General features: G+C 44.6%; 1 protein-coding gene across 3 annotated transcripts in view; it reads right to left on the bottom strand.

Annotated features, from left to right (window-relative positions):
• FBXL20 (F-box and leucine rich repeat protein 20) overlaps nt 1-17568 on the bottom strand; it is a 70620-nt gene that overhangs the window by 28013 nt on the left and 25039 nt on the right. For all 3 annotated transcript variants that reach the window (XM_065422755.1, XM_065422757.1, XM_065422756.1), the window contains one exon: nt 9324-9378. In XM_065422755.1, the coding sequence (XP_065278827.1) occupies nt 9324-9378 (55 nt within the window). The remainder of the gene's footprint in view (nt 1-9323; nt 9379-17568) is intronic.

Below are 17568 nucleotides of genomic sequence, written 5' to 3'. Positions count from 1 at the left end.
ATATTTCCATTTACGGGCCACACACACTGGACTTTTTATTTTGTATTTTAGAAAGGAGCTTTTCAATTGGAGAACATATACAGGGGTAACATATGGATCTCAAAGCATTTTACAAACATTAAACCTCTTAATATCCGTGCAAGGCAGATCAGTATCATGTTCTACATTTCACAGAGGGGGAAACAGGCAGAGGCTAGCAGGTTGATTTCAGAGTTGTGGAGCATCCACAGATTCCACTGATAGCAGTGCAAGCTGTAGATACTCGGCACCTCTAAAAAATATCAGGTCACAGGTGACTTGACAAAGGTCACAGTGAGTCAGTGGAATAGCCAACAACAGGCCCGGACCACCTGACTGCTAGTCCCTCTGCTCTAAACAATAGACCACTCACTATATATTTTTCTGGCACTTTTGCTTCCTCAGTGACAGCTGTGTTCAATCGCCAGCTTTCCGAGTTCCCTGATTTCCCATCCTCTCCTTCTACTCAATTCTTCAGTCACTTCACAATGCTGGATTTGTGACAGCTGAATCCCGAGAAACTGACCAAGGGTCATACACACAGGATGACATCACTGTAGCATCAAGCAGAAGGTGAAGTGGGGATGTGAAAAAGGAAACAAATACCAGTCTCTACATATTAGCAACAGCAGCGAAGAAGAATGCTGAAGAGTCACAAGCAAAGGTAGTTTGCTCATGTGGGCTCCAGCATGAAAGTTACAAGTCACTAAGAGTCTCACATATTTATATCTGTGATTTCTGAAGTGACATGGAGCACCGATATAAGCAAATCCAATCAGTGTACAATGGACGGTGTTTAGAATTTTGGCTTGGAACCAATTTTGTGCTATTTAACCACAAAAAAAGCTAAAAGGGATTATTATAGAGCCGACTTAAAACGTGAAAAACAAGAATACTCAGAATTAAGGTAGAGAGCCTGTCCCTAATTCACATAGGTAGTAAACAGGCCCCAGAACAGATGTTATACATCATACATGCTAAAATGCCCAATAACAGAGGGGTAGGTCAAGGATGGAGCCTTAACTTAGCATTTCTTTACCTCTGTAAATTAAAAATCAGATGCTTCTTTTTTTGATGTTATGGTTTATTTTTATACCAGCAATCAAACTTTAGCAACTGAGGCTATTTTTAGAGCATACATTATTTTCAGCCAGCTAAGTTACTCACCTGTAACCAGAGTATTTCAAGATGAGCCTCTGCTGCATATTCACATTTTTGGGATCAAGGCACCCGCATGGCAAACTTCCAGAACCTTTTGGAAAGCAGTGTCCATTGGGGCCACTCACATCTCTTCCCCCCAGGGTTCCAAGGATTTGAAAGGGGGAGTGGCCTTAACCTCTCCCCCCGCTTCCCCAACCGCTTGTTTCAGGAATTCCTAACCCGAGACTCAAAGGTGGGCAGGTCGTGTGAATATGCAGAGGCTCATCTCGAAAGATCTCTGGTTACAGATAAGCAACCTTCATTTCTTCTTCAAGTGGTCTCTGCATAGTCCCACTTGTGGGAGTTTAGCAAGCAGTACAACCTCCAGGAAGGGAGGCTGTGGAGTTGTACGTAAACAAGGAAAGCAGAACTGCCAAACAAGCATCAGCTCTGGATGCCAGGGCAGGAGAAGCAACCAATCTTGCTCTCACAAAACAAGTCTAAATGAGGGAACATTTTTGCTAAACACATGTATAGCTCCAATATCAGTAAAGCAACATGATGCCATGAAGACAGAGTGACAGCATGCCAAGGACACTCCCTTTGTCCAGGATGAGGAGTGACAATTCCAGGAAGATGAAGCCCTGTGAAGTCATAATTGTGAAACAGATGAGCAATCTTTGGACCATGACAGACTGGCTCCTAGAGGGTCAGTTACTTTTCTCTAAGGGATTGGGAAACATGTAGATAAGCTGTGGCCTGATACAACAACAAGTTCTTCTGAATATGAAGACGTACGATACATTCAGGGAGGCAGGTAAAGGAGGCCCAGGACAAACAGACATTCTAGCGGTCTGAAAGAGGTGGAAATCTCAGACATCTTAGACTGTTGTCTACACAAAGATGGATACCCAACCATTCACGGAGAGTAGTCATGACAGCCAGGCATTTAATAGAACACTTGCTGCCAGAGCATGGGCCAATTGATAAGGTACCTCTCTCAGTAAAACATGTATTCTTTTACTCCAGTCACACTGTGTGTAAAGGGACAGATCTGTGACTGTGGCACACAAGGGTGCATACTACTAGTACCCTTCTGGAAATAGGAGAGTTCTGTTTCTGGAACCCAGAGATGAACATGATGAATCTCGGAGTTAGCACAGCCAGACAGCATTTTGCTCCATGCGACAGTCCTATTGTCCACATTGTACGATAGGTGAATGAGACTTGCCACATTGTGCCCAGGAAACAAATCTCACACCCCACTAAGTGTAGGTGATGGAAATCTCAACCCTTAGGTGCAGCTGTTCCTTCCAAGATGAGAGGGATCAAAGCTATGTTTACTGAGAATTCCAAAAGTGCTAAGTCAACTGCTTCATTAGACTCCAGGTCTATTTCTTCCAAGGAAAGCTTGGTAATGCTAAGGATGGGCGTCCCTATGTGTTTCTAGAACCCATACAAGGGGCTATCAAAGACACTACCCAATCCTAGACACTGCGTACTCCAGGGTGGAACTGGAAGCAGACCTGAAAAGTCTCCTTCCTGGTTTAGAACTGAAGGTAGGTAGCCCAGAGCCCAGTAATGTTCTAACAACATTTCCTCCTATGAGAGCTCAGACACATGGATCCAACCAAATATTATGATGTCAGCTTCAAGGAATATCACAGTCCCTCACATAAAGCTCTTAATCTAAAATAGGACCCACAGCGCACTGCATCTTATTTGCAGACCCTTGGCAATGCGCCTTTTAAAACAAGTCTCTCCTTTTTTTGCCTTCGCATTCAAGGGTTACAAAGTGACTCAGTCAATAGGCCGTCCTTTCTGGAGCATCAGATGGAGCCTGTGACACTGCATCCTGTTCCTCCTATCCAGGCTGTGTTGCAAAGAAATCTCTGAATCCGTGAATCTCAGAATCGATAGAACTGTGATGGGTATAGTACCCTCACAACCTAAGGGAGCCTTGGAGCCCAGCATCAGTTCTTAGCCTGTCAGATTCTTGTAAATCTGGTCCTGGACACCTGAACTGGCCTTTAGGAATGGGCCGGGAGCCCAAGAGAACCTCAACAGTTCCCACCCAGACCCAAGGGGAACTGACAAGTCCAGGACTAAGTAAATTGGCTTATACAACGTCTCATAGTAAAAGAGTTTAAGAATAGACTAATCCTCCTTTTCTCACTCCAGGGTAAGGGTCTGATAGATGGAGCGTTGGGAGGGGAAAAGCTTCTCCCAGATAAGCAGGGCATCCAGTGAGTGCTTCTGAAGATGACTGAACCCGAAGCACAATGTGAAAATACTATGCTGTAACAGAGAACCTGCATTCCCCAGACCTGATCAGAAGCTTGCAATGCATTTCCCCTTTCTAGTTTGTGAGGACCTCCAAACTGATCTGCTTGCTTTTGCCACTACATTGGGCACAGAATCAGTCAGGCAAGCAGTTCTGCAAAGATCGTGGTGTTGTGGTACCAGAGTCCAATGACCTGGGCAGATCTGGGGCCTCAGTGGTACAGAACTCTTAGACAAGTGATTCAGCAGTAACAGATGTCAGCTCCCCATGCTGGCTAGATCCCAGGTAATCAGATCCCTTCTCGGCAACTGTGCTCAGCAGTCCATGTGTGACTGCTGCATCTGGATTCAAGCTCTGGCCCTACCTCCCATTTGGATCCAAAGCCAATCACAGCTTTTTTTTTTTTTTCCTGGGCAGGTGGGGGTAACTCTAGATCTGTGCTCTGTTTGAATTCAGGTTTGCAGCTCCCAGATCCATAGGAGGCCACCAGATCTGGATCAAGATTGTACAGCCCTGGATACATGCTAGGCCACCGGATCTAGGTTTTGCAGCCCTAGATCCACACTAGGCTGCTGGACCTGAGCTCTATGGATCCAGATCCATTGGAAATTGGATCCAACAGCCAGAGAGCCAATTTAGGCACATAGCTAGGTATCCAGGTCAACCTGGATAGATGCAGAGACTTTTATACTGACCAGCCTGAGATGCCTCCCATGTGCCGGGGTGCAAGAGACAGCCAAACCCGCTCCGGCAAGACAATCATTGAAGCTGACTGTGAACTTACTCAGTGCCAGCTCAGCTGACTGGAGGAACCTGCCCCCCCCCCCCCCCATGAGCAGGCCCAATCTGCTCCTGTGTGTCCTGACAAAGCCCATGCTTGACAGGCATCTCCTCATGTCTTTTAAAAGAAAAACCTGGCTAAATGACAACCCATTACAAACAAAATTTGCCTCAAAAAGGTAGAAAGAGAAAAAAGAAAAACTGACAAGGAATGGGTCGAGGACACTGTGCGATCTGATATCGCTGCATCTTCGGCGTTTAGAAAAGGACTGAGGGGTAGCTGGGGCCACTCCCCCTTTCATACCCTCAGAACTCGTTAGGATGGGGGCACGAGGCGAGTGGCCTCAATGAACACTGCTTTCTGGAAGCTTGTGGCACAGGTGCCTGGATCCTACTAGTGGGAATATGCAGAGGCCACTCACAGAACAATGGACTTTAACACACAGAGACTATATATTTAATGCTCAAATTGTTAACTAATCTAAATGGGGAGGATTCCTAAAAACTGGCTGCATTCTATAGGCTAAGAGGGCCCTTATTGGGAAGGGGATGGGGAACTATATAAATGTGCCCAATACCTACAGTGCAAAGGTTTGATGTGTGTGACCCCACTGATCATTATGCTGTTCATAACTGTCGCATTGTTACCTTGTGCTCCCCAATTTTATTTGTTGCATCTGCCTGTTCTCTAATCTTATACTTTGACTGAAAGCTCTTCAGGGCAGAACCCATCTTTTTGTAACGTGTTTTTACAGTGTCTAGCACAACAGGACCCTGAGCCCAACTAGGACTCTTGGGTGATACTGCAATATAAATTAATAAGTGTGAGGATGGCTAGGACTAAGCAGGTTTCAATAGCTAGGGGAGAGAGGGGTCTGAGCAGGATTAAACACCCAAGAGGGGTGATCTGGTGCTCACAGGATATCCAAGCAGCCAGTGTAACTTCAGTCACTCAGTGCTATTTAGTGAGACAGAGGATACTGTATATACTCGTTCATAAGCTGAATATTTTTAGTAAAAAAGGGACGCATCAGAGAAAGGGGTCGGCTTATGAACGGGTATAGAGAGAGGAAGAGGTGGGACACAGCCCCCCCGCAACAGAGGGGGCAAGGAGAGGCAGCACAGCCAGCAGGGAAAAGGCAGGGCCAGAGTCTCTCCACCACGCTGCTCTCCCACCAGCCTCCGAAGCAGCTGAAGCTCCGGGGCTGGCAGGCTGCGACCGCGGCGCCTGGCCCGCTGGAGCAGGCTGCGGCTGCACCGCCCGGCCTGCCGGCAGCTCTGGCCAGGCTAGAGACATCCTCCCCTGGCCCGCCCCAGGCAAGGTGGGAAGGGATGGGGCGGGATGGGGTTACATGGGGAGGGGTCATGTGGGGAGGTGCCAGGTTAGGGGTGGCTTCATGTAGGGGGTGGTCACAGGGGTTACTCCCCTGACCCCCAGCTTTCCCCTCCCCGCCCCAAATTTCCCCACCAGTTGCTATCCCGGCCCGTAAGGGTAAGCCGCTGGCGGGCTGGGACATTTTGTTTACTTAGGTTTACCTCCATGCCTGCGGACACTTGAGGTAAACAAACCGTCCTGGCCCACCAGCGGCTTATCCTAATGGGCCGGGAGCCAAAGTTTGCCGACCCCTGAATTATAGGGTCAGCTTATGAATGGGTCATCAACATTTGCCATTTTTATTTTTCCATCTTGGGGAGAGTGGGGTGGGGTGTCAGCTTATAAACGAACAGGCATATGATCGAGTATATACGGTACTTGGGATTTTATCTTTTAAATGCGAAGCGAGTAAATACACCATCTCATACATGTGCACATCATGGTAGTTACGAAGGCAGAGGAGTTACTTTGCATTCATAGAAGCCAATATGTAGATATTAACTCAGCTCTTCTTTTAAAATAAAGGACCTCCTGAGGTCCCTTCCAACCCTGATATTCTATGATTCTATGAGTGGCTCAAGCCACACTGTACAACAATCTGAAAAAAGAAAGACTAAGTTGTTAGTGCAAAATATCAGCTGACTTAAAAAAAAAAAAACATGTTGAATTGTTCATAGTTCAAGGCTGCTTATATCAAACTCAAGCACAAAGCAGGTTTCAGAAAATTAATAAATCCAGTGGGGGGAAGAAGGGGAAACAGGGAGAGTTTATAATTAATACACTGACTGTTAGCTTACTTATACTATTTGCCACATCTATAATATTTTGAGACCAGATTTCCATGACAAGGTCAGTGCAGTTAGATATAGTTGGGAACTTGTATTGGAAGTCTCTGCATCTCAAAGATTACCTTGGAATGATGGAAAAACTCCATCATATTTGGAACAAACAATCACTGCCAAGAGAAGCACCTTCCTGCTCTGAAAGGATTGAGAGTATGTACTGTGGGGAGAGACTAATTTCCTAATAGGCCATTAAGTGAAAAGACCCAGTCAACACTAAAAATTAACTTATCAGAAAAAAGAATTAAGGGATTTCAGGGAGGTTTGGGCATTTCCCCTTCATAAGTCCAATCCACTGACATAAAAGGTTCTTCCATTATAAAGCTATTTCATATGTCAAGTTAGTGTCTCCCAAGTTCCAAAACTTCATCATTTATCAGCATTTCTCCATAAGCTGGGGTTATGGGAGCAGAAGGGGGTGAAGATGACATTGCAACCTTGCTGAAGTCCTAAAGCTTCCTATTCTCTCCTGGCTCTTCACACACACAACTCTCTAGAGTCATGCCAGTCATGATTTTCACAGGAGTGCATTTCCTCTTCTCCTTATTTTTACCCTGATGGTTTTTGCATGGACTTGCAATGCTGAGAAAGAGGCATCATTGCTAGAAGATATGTCTGGAGTCAGGGCGGAGGGTAACTGTACTGAATAAGCAGGATATGCACTTCCTGAGTATTCACTATGGCTATGAAGGCCTTAATACACACTGTAGGTTTGTTCTTCAGTGACACTTTTGATTTAGCTGGCATTGGCGGCGCTGGGCAAGGGATTTGATCCCAGCCCAAGGCTGAGGAGACTTTGAGACTGATATAAAAGGTGGTGCCAAGACCGGAGCAGCAAAATGAGTTTTGGGTCCTCTGCAGAGGACTTTGGAATAGAGACTGGTTTCAGTACCCTCAATGAGCCCAAAGTATCCGATGTAGGCATGGAGAAGCCAGATGGGCCCACAGCCTGAAGTTTCTCTCTTCTAGTGCAAGGAGTGATGATGGCATGGCAAACTGCACACTGGGTTACCGGAGAGTCTCACGCAGACAGAGAAGGCACTGGCCACAGGAGTCAGTCTCTAGTATGACTGCCAAGCAGTAGGTGCATTTCTTGAAGCCCTTATGAGGGTTGGTGCCCCAAGATGGCCCATGTGAAGGGGGCCCAAGGATACCAGGATAAGGACAAGATGTGTACGCTAAACTATTCTATGCTACTCTAACCAAAAGAAAAATAATCTAGGCCAAGGCCACAAAGGTAAATTCTGTTTACACTAGGCTACAGAGGAACTGAGGCAGTTGTGGGCGGGTGGGAGGGGCGCGGACACCCTTACGTAGAGTAGGGCAAGTATGTCACTTTGCACGAGATCTCTCCTGTTTCCCCTGAGGACAAGGTTTTATAAAGCAGTTCCACAGCTCTATGGCAGGGATGCCATATTCCACAAGCGGGAATACACAGAGTCCTCCAAAGAAGAATCCATTGTTAAAGTTTCACCTCCTTAATAAAATGCACTTTGCAAAGCGTTTCTGTAGCACCACAACTGCTTTTGTTCACTTTAAAAAGTGATTTTTTTTTAAAAAAGAAGAAATTGATAGGCTTTTAAAAATACATATTACTTACCCTATGAGTGAGAACAAGTAATTGGAGGCCTGTAGCTTGTGTTTATTAAATGCAAAAAAGTACATTAAAGTAATGTTAGGATTGCAGTTTTAAATACATAAGAGTCATGAAATAAAGTTATGTTCTCATAGCGCCTGTAACTCTGCCATCATTCTATTTATAATACACAATCGCACAAGCCATGCACTGAAGTTACCATTACAGTATGATGCACTACTGCATGTTGCATGAACAAGGAGGTAGAGTTTACAGTAGCTGATGGAACCATAATGGAATTATCTGATTTCCGTGCATTTAAAATCTCAATCGTCATATTGCTTTTATGTCCTGTTTTTCATTTAATTACCTTCCCCCCCCCCGGAAAATATGAAGTGGAAATGTGCCAGTGGACCCAAAACTATTCAGCTTTCTCCTACAGAGTCAGCTGATACTGGGATCAGCCAATAAGGTAATTCCAATATACTAGTGACTCCACAGACAAAAGGATTTTTATATAAGCATTTAGAACTTGATTTATATGATTCATTATGGTAATTTTTCTGTGAACAAGGTACGTGTCTTGTTAGATGACAGCAAGATAAAAAGCAGAAATTCTGGACAAGAGTCCATAAAACAAGTCTAGTAGCTCCGGTTGAATTGGCACTTGCGTTAGTGGAAGTTGCACACCCATTTTCCCTCAAGGAGTCTCGAGTTGCACTATGTTTGCTGAGTTGCATGAAGTTACAAACTACTTTACTAGTTAAACACTGAATGAAATGCTCAGGTCTCCTTCCATCTCTATTTGCATCAGCTACATTGGAGCAGACGGATAACTGTTCATTGGACTCTCTTCATTGTGTTAAAGTTTAATTCACGAACATGGTACATCTGCATTAAAAGCCCAGATGTCAGCACAACTCATTTAAAAACATCATTTAGCTAACATGAATTGAACACATTTTTTCCCCTGTTCATAGCAGCCCTTCTAAAAACTGTTCAGAAAACATTTTTTTAAAGTTTTGATGTAGCTGGGTTTTTTTCTTCAATAGGGCCTTAGCTGCCACCAAAGGGATATACCTAGACTTTCAAACCCACTCACTGCTGTGGTAAATACCAGAAACTCCTGGCATCACTAGATTAACTATGGAGAAAGAGGAATATGTATAAATAGCTGAGACATTCTTTGAACAGAGTTTGCTGGCATGTTCTTCCCAATCTGAGATAAAGAGGGCAATTTGGAAATGTCCGAGTTAGAATAAGAGAAATAGTGCTGATAGATTTTAACTGATACATAAAGATTCTTACCCTGGAAACCTGAGCACAACGACACAGAGTGACCACATCCAGAAAAGAGAATATTCTGTAAAGAAAACAAAGACAAACTTTCTTTATAAAAGGTATTTTGGTTATTTGCATCTAAAATAAAAAGAAAGTGGAAAGCTTAAAAAAAGCTTGAAGATAGAAAACTTTTTTGTAATGCAGATGAAAGCTTGACTGCAAATAAAAGTGCAGACCAAGCAGTTAACAAATGAAAGCAGAGTCACAGATATTGGACTGCTAGGAAATATTTAATCTTGTACCTTGTAGTATTTGCTGACAGAGTAAACTGAACAATTATTTATCAAAACAGATGCTTCCTGCTACCTTGTAGCTCAGCAGTCAGAAATGTTCAATTAGTTAAGGAAACAGCAGGATAAACGATTACAGTTCAACACAAGAGAACAGTTGTACAAAATCTGTTTGTTTACCAGTGAAAAACCCCTTTATCCTTAACAATTGCATAGCTCCAATGGCACTCAGTGGAGTGCATAACAAGTTAAACACCTCAGTAAAATCTGAGGATCTGGTCCCAATTCAGGAATTTATATATAATTGCCTGTGATAATTAAGAATTAAATACTACAATTTGAGAAATGATTAAAAACACTGTCGTCCTCATGCCCCAAGTATGAGGTGGAAGGAGTATCTTGCTTTGAAATAGAAGGTAAGTGCAATTTGCATCAAGTCAGCAGAGTTAATTAGTGTGCCTGTGTAATTGTCTAGGTCACGTGTGCAGGGCCGGCTCTAACTTTTTTGCCGCCCCAGGCAAAAAAGAAGAGCGCCACCCCACCGTAACACCCCCCCCCCCCCCGAGTGCCAGGCCGGGCCGCCCAACTCCCCCCCACCCCCCCTCAGCGCTGCGCCGCCCAAACCCCCGCCCCCCTCAGCGCTGCGCCGCCCAAACCCCCGCCCCGCCCCCCCCCAGCACCGCGCCGGGCCGCCCAAACCCCCGGAGCGCTGGGCCGCTCAAACCCCTGCCCCCCTCCCCGAGCGCTGCGCCGGGCCGCCAAAACCCCCGCCCCCCCCGAGCGCCGGGCCGGGCCGCCCAAACCCCTGCCCCCCCCGAGCGCCGGGCCGGGCCGCCCAAACCCCTGCCCCCCCCGAGCGCCGGGCCGGGCCGCCCAAACCCCTGCCCCCCCCGAGCGCCGGGCCGGGCCGCCCAAACCCCTGCCCCCCCCCGAGCGCCGGGCCGGGCCGCCCAAACCCCCGGAGCACCGGGCCGGGCTGCGCTGCCGAACCTGCTCCCCCCACCCAGCGCTGCGCCGCCGAAACACCCCCGCGCTGCCCAGCCGAAACAAACAAACAAAAAAACCCCTCGAGCGCCGCCCCGCCGAACAAAAAAAACAAAACCACCGGGAGCGCCCCCCACCACCCCAACATTGGCAGCCCCTTCTAAGGTGCCGCCCCAAGCACGTGCTTGGTCGGTTGGTGCCTGGAGCCGGCCCTGCACGTGTGTCAGGAGTGAGCTGGCTGGGTCACTCCTACGTGGAATGCCGTTCCTTTGCATGAGGGCACTCCCAAGAACTCTGAACAGCTTGGTGCGCAGAAGTTCATCTACCTATTGGCCTATTTATCAGAATCCTAGAAGCAGTTTGTTGTATTTTTCACTGGGCTCCGTTTTTCTACTCTCCAGTCATTTAAGCATATACAAATAAAGTACAAAATCCACTTAAACTCTGAGGAAATCAGGTGTTTATTAACACTGTTGAGAACCACTGGTCTAGGGGTAAGAGATGGGAAGACAGGCAGGCTAACTGTGGAGAAGGGGGGAAAAGCATGGTTTGGGAAACATTTGGAGCTTGGAAAATAGAGCTCAAAAAGACATTAAACAGCAAATGCTCATGATGGCAACTATAAAATTGAATTTAATCACTAGGTCAATAGTTCACTGCAGAGATAGAACGTATTTAGTGAAGAGAAAAGTTCGTATACATACTCATGCATATATGGAATGTGTGTATTCATATTTAAAATTGAAGAGTTTTTAGAAAGAAGGAAACTTATTAACATTTGCCTTATACAAGGGTTAAGGGGATAAGCTATTTTTTCCAGGTAACTATTGACAAGGTATTTTCAGTTTACTTTCATTCAAGGTGCCTTTGTTACTGGAGTAAGTGTTTATATAAGGTTAGAAATATCAGTGACTAATTTAACTCTACTCACCCCCAGATTTTCTCTACTGTATGTGGCTGTCGGGGATTTGGGGGTCAATTGAACTATTAAAATCCCAGAATTTTTTGCACACATTTGATTCATTTATTTTTTTCCTTTTACATAACAGGATTAGTTTTATTGTGGAAATATCTAGATAATATTTTAAAACTGCTATGATTATTATGCAGGCTTTGCTAGTGAGGAATATGTTAGACAATATGACCGATACACATCACACAGTTTCAAAGTGCCATAAAGAAGACTGAGAGCTTCACAAACAAATGCTCCAGAGCATTAAGCTAACCCAGGAAATTAAGGCTGTCTAGATAGTCCACTGACATGTACGGCAGAAGTAGATGGGGCACCTAAAGACTCAATGCACCCCGACAAAGCAGGAAGTTGCTACCATAATTGCTGCCAGACTTGAACTAGGAGGGACCTGGGACGAGAGCTGAGGGCACTGTACAAGTTGGACAAGGATTTGGAAACCCTCCAGCAAGTTATTCCCCTCCTTCACCCCTATGAGTTTACTTTAGAAAACTCCTTCTCACTCCCAAGCCTCACCAACTTCTGATCTTTCTTCAAATCGGCTAGAGAGGACGCTAAAACTGAAAAGAAGCAGGAGTGAAGAGGCAAAGACTGATAGGAACGGTGGAGTAGTACCTTATATAAAGTGGATGATTGACAAACCTCTCTGCCCACTGTTTGCTGGTTGGTGGGCACAGATACTGCAACAGTTGGGACCATGAGGTGCTCAAATGAACAGTCCTTTAGCAGAAGTAGGAGGGGGCTGACAGCACGGTGTTCTTGGTAAGGTGTCCACTGTTCTAGACTTCACTTACCTCCTTTGTTTGAGAGAGCCTGGATACAGTGACCTTTAAGAATATCCTGCAAGACTCCGTTCGTCCGTCCCCAAGAGAGTCTAGTGCAGTGGTTCTCAACCATATGCGGCCCACAATGCGTTATGTGGGCCGCATCCAATACTATCTGTATGGCCCTGAGGATGTCACATGGGCCACAGCTGTGTGCTGATTGGGCCGCAGGTTGAGACCCACTGGTCTAGGTGTAAGAGATGGGAAGACGGGCAGGCTAACTGAGGAGAAGGGGGCAAAAGCATGGTTTGGGAAACACTTGGAGTTTGGAAAATATTGCTGGGTAGTTTGTTTTTCCTTGCATGATTTATAAGCCTGGCAAGATCCCTGGGCTGAAACTGTTTTATATTAATTGTGTAATGCATCCACAGCCTGGGATAGATGCAGAGAATAAACTGCGTAAAGCTGGGGGAATGAGGCACTTAAAATAATGAACAAACATGTACTGCTGACAAATTCCACTTTACACCACGTAAGAATCAGGAGGGGTTATCAAGGCTGCTGCTGCCAGCAAACCAGCAAGACAAAGCAGTTTGTGAACATTAATGTGCATACTTTGTATTCAAAGATAGTACAATTATTTGCACAAGGTAATCTGTAAGTAGCAAAGCCATGGGTTTGCAATTTTTCAGAAGTGGAGACTGGCAGGGCGGAATGACATGATATGCTACAGCAAATAGCATTATCAAAAGAGAGTGAAAAACTTTGACATTGTCATCAATGGAAGCATGTCTGCTGACTACCTTGAAAGGAAATAAGATATTTATCACATCCACTTCTCATAAAGACAGACAAAAATTAATTCACAGACATGCGCCTCGCTGGAGGTCTCATTTGTCAACATGCTGAAGGTCACCCTCATTAGCCATGTTGTTTAGCTTTGCTGTAGGAAATAGGATTGCAAGCCCTTGTTTTCATTAACCTTGTGACCTTTGGTGCTCAACAACTCTGCACTGGCTCTTAAGTAGCTCTTTCCCCTAGGGATGACAACTGGAGAGAGGGGAGCGCACCATGTGTGGGACAGAACAACAAGAAGCCTACAGCAGAGCATTGAGTGTTTTATAAGCAAAGTGGTTAAGGCCTTGTCTATCAGAGAAAGGTTTTTCAGTGTATTTTCCACTGCTATAACTACAGCAAAAGAGTGCTTCCACATAGCTTTGTTTATGCTGGCTTAAGCTACTTCCCTTGTGAATCACTGCATTCACAAAGCTCTGCGCTTTTTTTTTTTTTTAAATAACCACACAGCATTCTGGGCACATATCCCATGGTGCAATGTTCTGCCACTGGATTTTACATATTCTATGATTTTTCTCGATGCATTGTGAAATGCCGCCTGGAATTCTGTGGCTTGGGGGTCAATCTAAAACTCCATGACTCCCCTTCTGACATCCCATAATTCATCTGTTTTCTGCAAGCCAGCATCATTTCCACGCAGCATGGAGGAAACACTGCTGAGCGCAGTGATCTGGACAGTCATTTATATAAACAGGCTCTTCCACGTGTATTGGCAATTGTGTAGCCAGATAGCTTTGAATGAGTTGGGAGACAACCACTATCATGCCTCAATGCTGCTTATGCTTAACAATCTGTCCCACCTTGTATTTAGCCTGGACACTGGTTACTTTCTCCAGACCTGAGGAAGAGCTCGGTGAAGCTCAAAAGCTTGTCTCTTTCACCAACAGAAGTTGGTCCAATAAAAGATATTATCTCATCCACCTTGTCTCTCCTATCCTGGGACCAACACTACAACAACACTGCAAATACGCTTTTGGCAGCCAGTCCACAGGAGGGTGGGAAAAGAACAGTTACTTATTCTACAGTAACTGACTCTTCAAGATGTCAGGGTGGATTTCGCTATAGGAGCACATGGGCCTCATGTGCACAAGATGAGATTTTTTTTTGCATAGTGGATCCGTTGGGGGCAGTGCATCACCCATGGCTGCCTCATGCTCCCATACAAGGACATAAAAGATGGGAGCACAGGCAACCTTCCCTCAGTTTCTTCGCAGTAAAAAAGGTCAACGTAACTGAGGATTTCTAAGAGCGGAAGGGAGAGAAGGCAGTGGGATCCACATTGACCATATCATCTCAAAGGACCACAGTTACTGCAGGGTAAGTAACCATCCTTTCAGTGTTAGTTTGGACCCCATTGTGGGAGACTGGCAAGCAACATCTCCTCAGGACAGTGGGAATGAGGAGGTCAAGCTGAATCAGTTGAACAGCGACTGAAGTACTGCTCTCCTGAACTTGGCATCTGACCTGGCAGCCAAGTCCAAGGCATGGTGTTTAACAAAGGTCAGTGAGTTGCCACCTTACAGATTTGATACAGGCACATTCTTGAAGCAGATGGAGGACACTGCTTGTGCCCTGGTGGAGTGAGAGGCTCACCAGCCAGCTGATAAAGCAGCGAGATACTCTGTTATCCATTTCAATATTCTCTGTGAAGAGATGGCTTGACTTTTAAAACATCTGGCTAAGGCTATAAGCAGATAGGGAGACAGTCTGAACTGTTTGGTCCTTTCCATATAGATTCATAGATTCCAAGGGACCATTGTTATCATCTAGTCTGAGCTCCTGTGTAACAGGCCAGAGAACTTCACCAAAATAATTCCTATCTTTTAGGGTGTGCAATTTCTCATCTCCCAGCACAGAGCATAGTTTTGGGAAGAAGAAAGGTAGGTTGACTGACTGGTCTAGATGAAAATTTTAGACCACTTTCTGCGCTGTTTTAGGAAGGTCCAAATTAAAGTAGTAACCAAAAATAAGGGGGGGTGAAGGAGGACTGGTTATGACAAAACTTGTCTAGAAGAGGAGTTTGAAGCTCAAAAGAAAAGTAGCAGATCTGACACTTAAGTTCTATCTCACTGCCACAGGCAGACAGAGGGAACCACTTTATCCTTTATGCCTTCACACAGAAGTACGAAGTGATGCAGGGTAATGAACTCTGCTAATCAGAAAATTTCAATCTCATGTGCACAGGGCAAATGCACCCCTGCTGTAGGATCCACACGGACATACTGGAAATCTGACCGCTTTTTTCAACCTCATTTTCTGGTCCTAAAATGCATTTCATTATTACACACAGCTCTGGCTCCAATACTGGGTTTTCAGAAAGGAATCCAATACCTTGTTTGAAAACTTTTAATAAACCTTCAGCATACAAATATCTTCCCTCAAATTAAGTATGACATCAGCCAATGTATCAGCCCTCATGCGAAGGCTACTGGCACCTTGGAAGCGAGGAAAATACGCTTATTGTTTCTCTGGATTCTTGTTACATGACACACAAGTATCTATATCTATAGGAACACAACCGCAGGTAAGTCATCAGGCAAGCTCACTTTCCACAAATAATAATTCTTCCTCCATAGAAATTCCAAGCCATTAATAAATATTCCAGTAACAAGACCGCTGGGTAGCTGTCAAACTCACTACTCTGTCCCTCTCTTCCCCCCCCCCCCACCCCAAGGTATAAAGGATGCTAATATGGCTGACAATTGCCCCTTTTGCCCTTGAGGGTACACCTCTGAGGTCAGAGTAAACACAAAAGCACATGAAAAGTTTTCCTGATCCTAAAAGTCCATCTCTATATGGTCCAATATGCTTAGATTACAGGGTTCTTACTTTTCATTTCTCCTGCCACACCTCCCTCAATAGCCTCCCTGCACTCTTCTTGTAGGGTTTTTGACTGCCCTAGCTAGGACTGGTTGCTTGGGAGTGGTTGCCTGACAATGACTAGGCTCATGGAAGACAAACAATGAATTTAAAATCATGCTCTTAAATAGCTAATAAAATTACTTTTTTTTTTTAAAAGCAAAAAAGACCCTTCTAAATGCTGTCTGCACTACTTTGTCCCTAGTCTTTTCTCATTGATACCAAACAATGACTCAGCAGAATCAGACTATGAAAAAAATACTGTTTCAGCAACAGTCACTACTCTGCTCTGCACTTTGGCTGTTTCACAACTTGGCTCCAACCTATAGCACCTCACAATTGCTGGAGAGAACACAGGAGTACACTGAATGTCCTATAGGCCGAATGACCTGAAGTTGGAGTTACTTTGGAAAACTAAGGACAGGCTTTTCTTCTCAGAGAAACTGCTAGAGGGGAAAAACAGGTTGCCCTGCATGGCTAGGCAATGATGAAACAGGGTTCCTCCTCCAATACACACACAGTATGGGTCATAATTAAATATTGGGCTTCTCCTCACCCTGGTCTGAATTATGTAGTCTGCACAGTAGAAACAGAACACAAAAACCCAAGCATAGATAATCCAACCCTACTTAAAATGTAATAAACATTTCTTGTTAATATCCCATGACTGGTTTAAAATGAGAATGTACAATAGGGAAGCATTCTGTGCTTTCAGAAGTTTGGAAGAGACCTATCTAGTCCCTCCTAGATCCTACATATAGCAACATTCATTTATTAAAAAGAGCCACCTCTTGGAGTTGTTCCAAATTATTTTGGACGCTATGCCTCAGAGCATGAAAATGTTGCACAAAACATCCTTCTAGTTCACTGTACAGCTCTACATTGTTATTTAGCAGGCTAATAAAGATAGCTATCACTCGGAATCAAACTTTGAGAAGCTGGTAAAAAAAATTAGCAGGTTATTTAATAGTATATCTGCATGAAGACTCTTCTAGTTTTGCCTTACTGGATGAGAAAAAATCAGCTATAATTTCAAACAATCATGAAAATACTCATTTTGTTTTTAAGTTCTACACAGCATATTTATTTTGATGAAATACATCTGCTGACATTTGACTGCTATGTTGTCGCACTTGGCCTTTTTCCTCCTCACAGAGGAGTGGCAGCAAGAATATAATACATGCTGTTTAACTTCTGTTCAAACAGTCATTGGAGGGGAGAGGCAGATACTTATCTAAATATTATCAGCATTAACCTGAGTCAAATCTGTTTGTTATGATAGAGATTAATTTCATTCCATTGGAAAGCAACAAATTATGACCATTCTTCAATAACAGTAGGACCGAGGGGTTCAGAAAAGCTTTGTGAAAGGGCAGGATACTGCCCCCTCCGGAGGTACTAGCACAGTCTACAGCAAGCCAAGTAGCCACAATATATTCTATGAAGAAATGTCCAGCACATTTCTATCGTTCCAACTTCTTCAAATCCAGTCAGGATTTTCTAAGAGATTCCTTACTCGCTCCAATCACCACCACCATTTCCTCTGACAC

The sequence above is a fragment of the Emys orbicularis genome, chromosome 25 (assembly GCF_028017835.1).
Source record: "Emys orbicularis isolate rEmyOrb1 chromosome 25, rEmyOrb1.hap1, whole genome shotgun sequence".
Classification (NCBI taxonomy): Eukaryota; Metazoa; Chordata; order Testudines; family Emydidae; genus Emys; species Emys orbicularis.
This window is presented reverse-complemented; position numbering and strand designations above follow the sequence as displayed.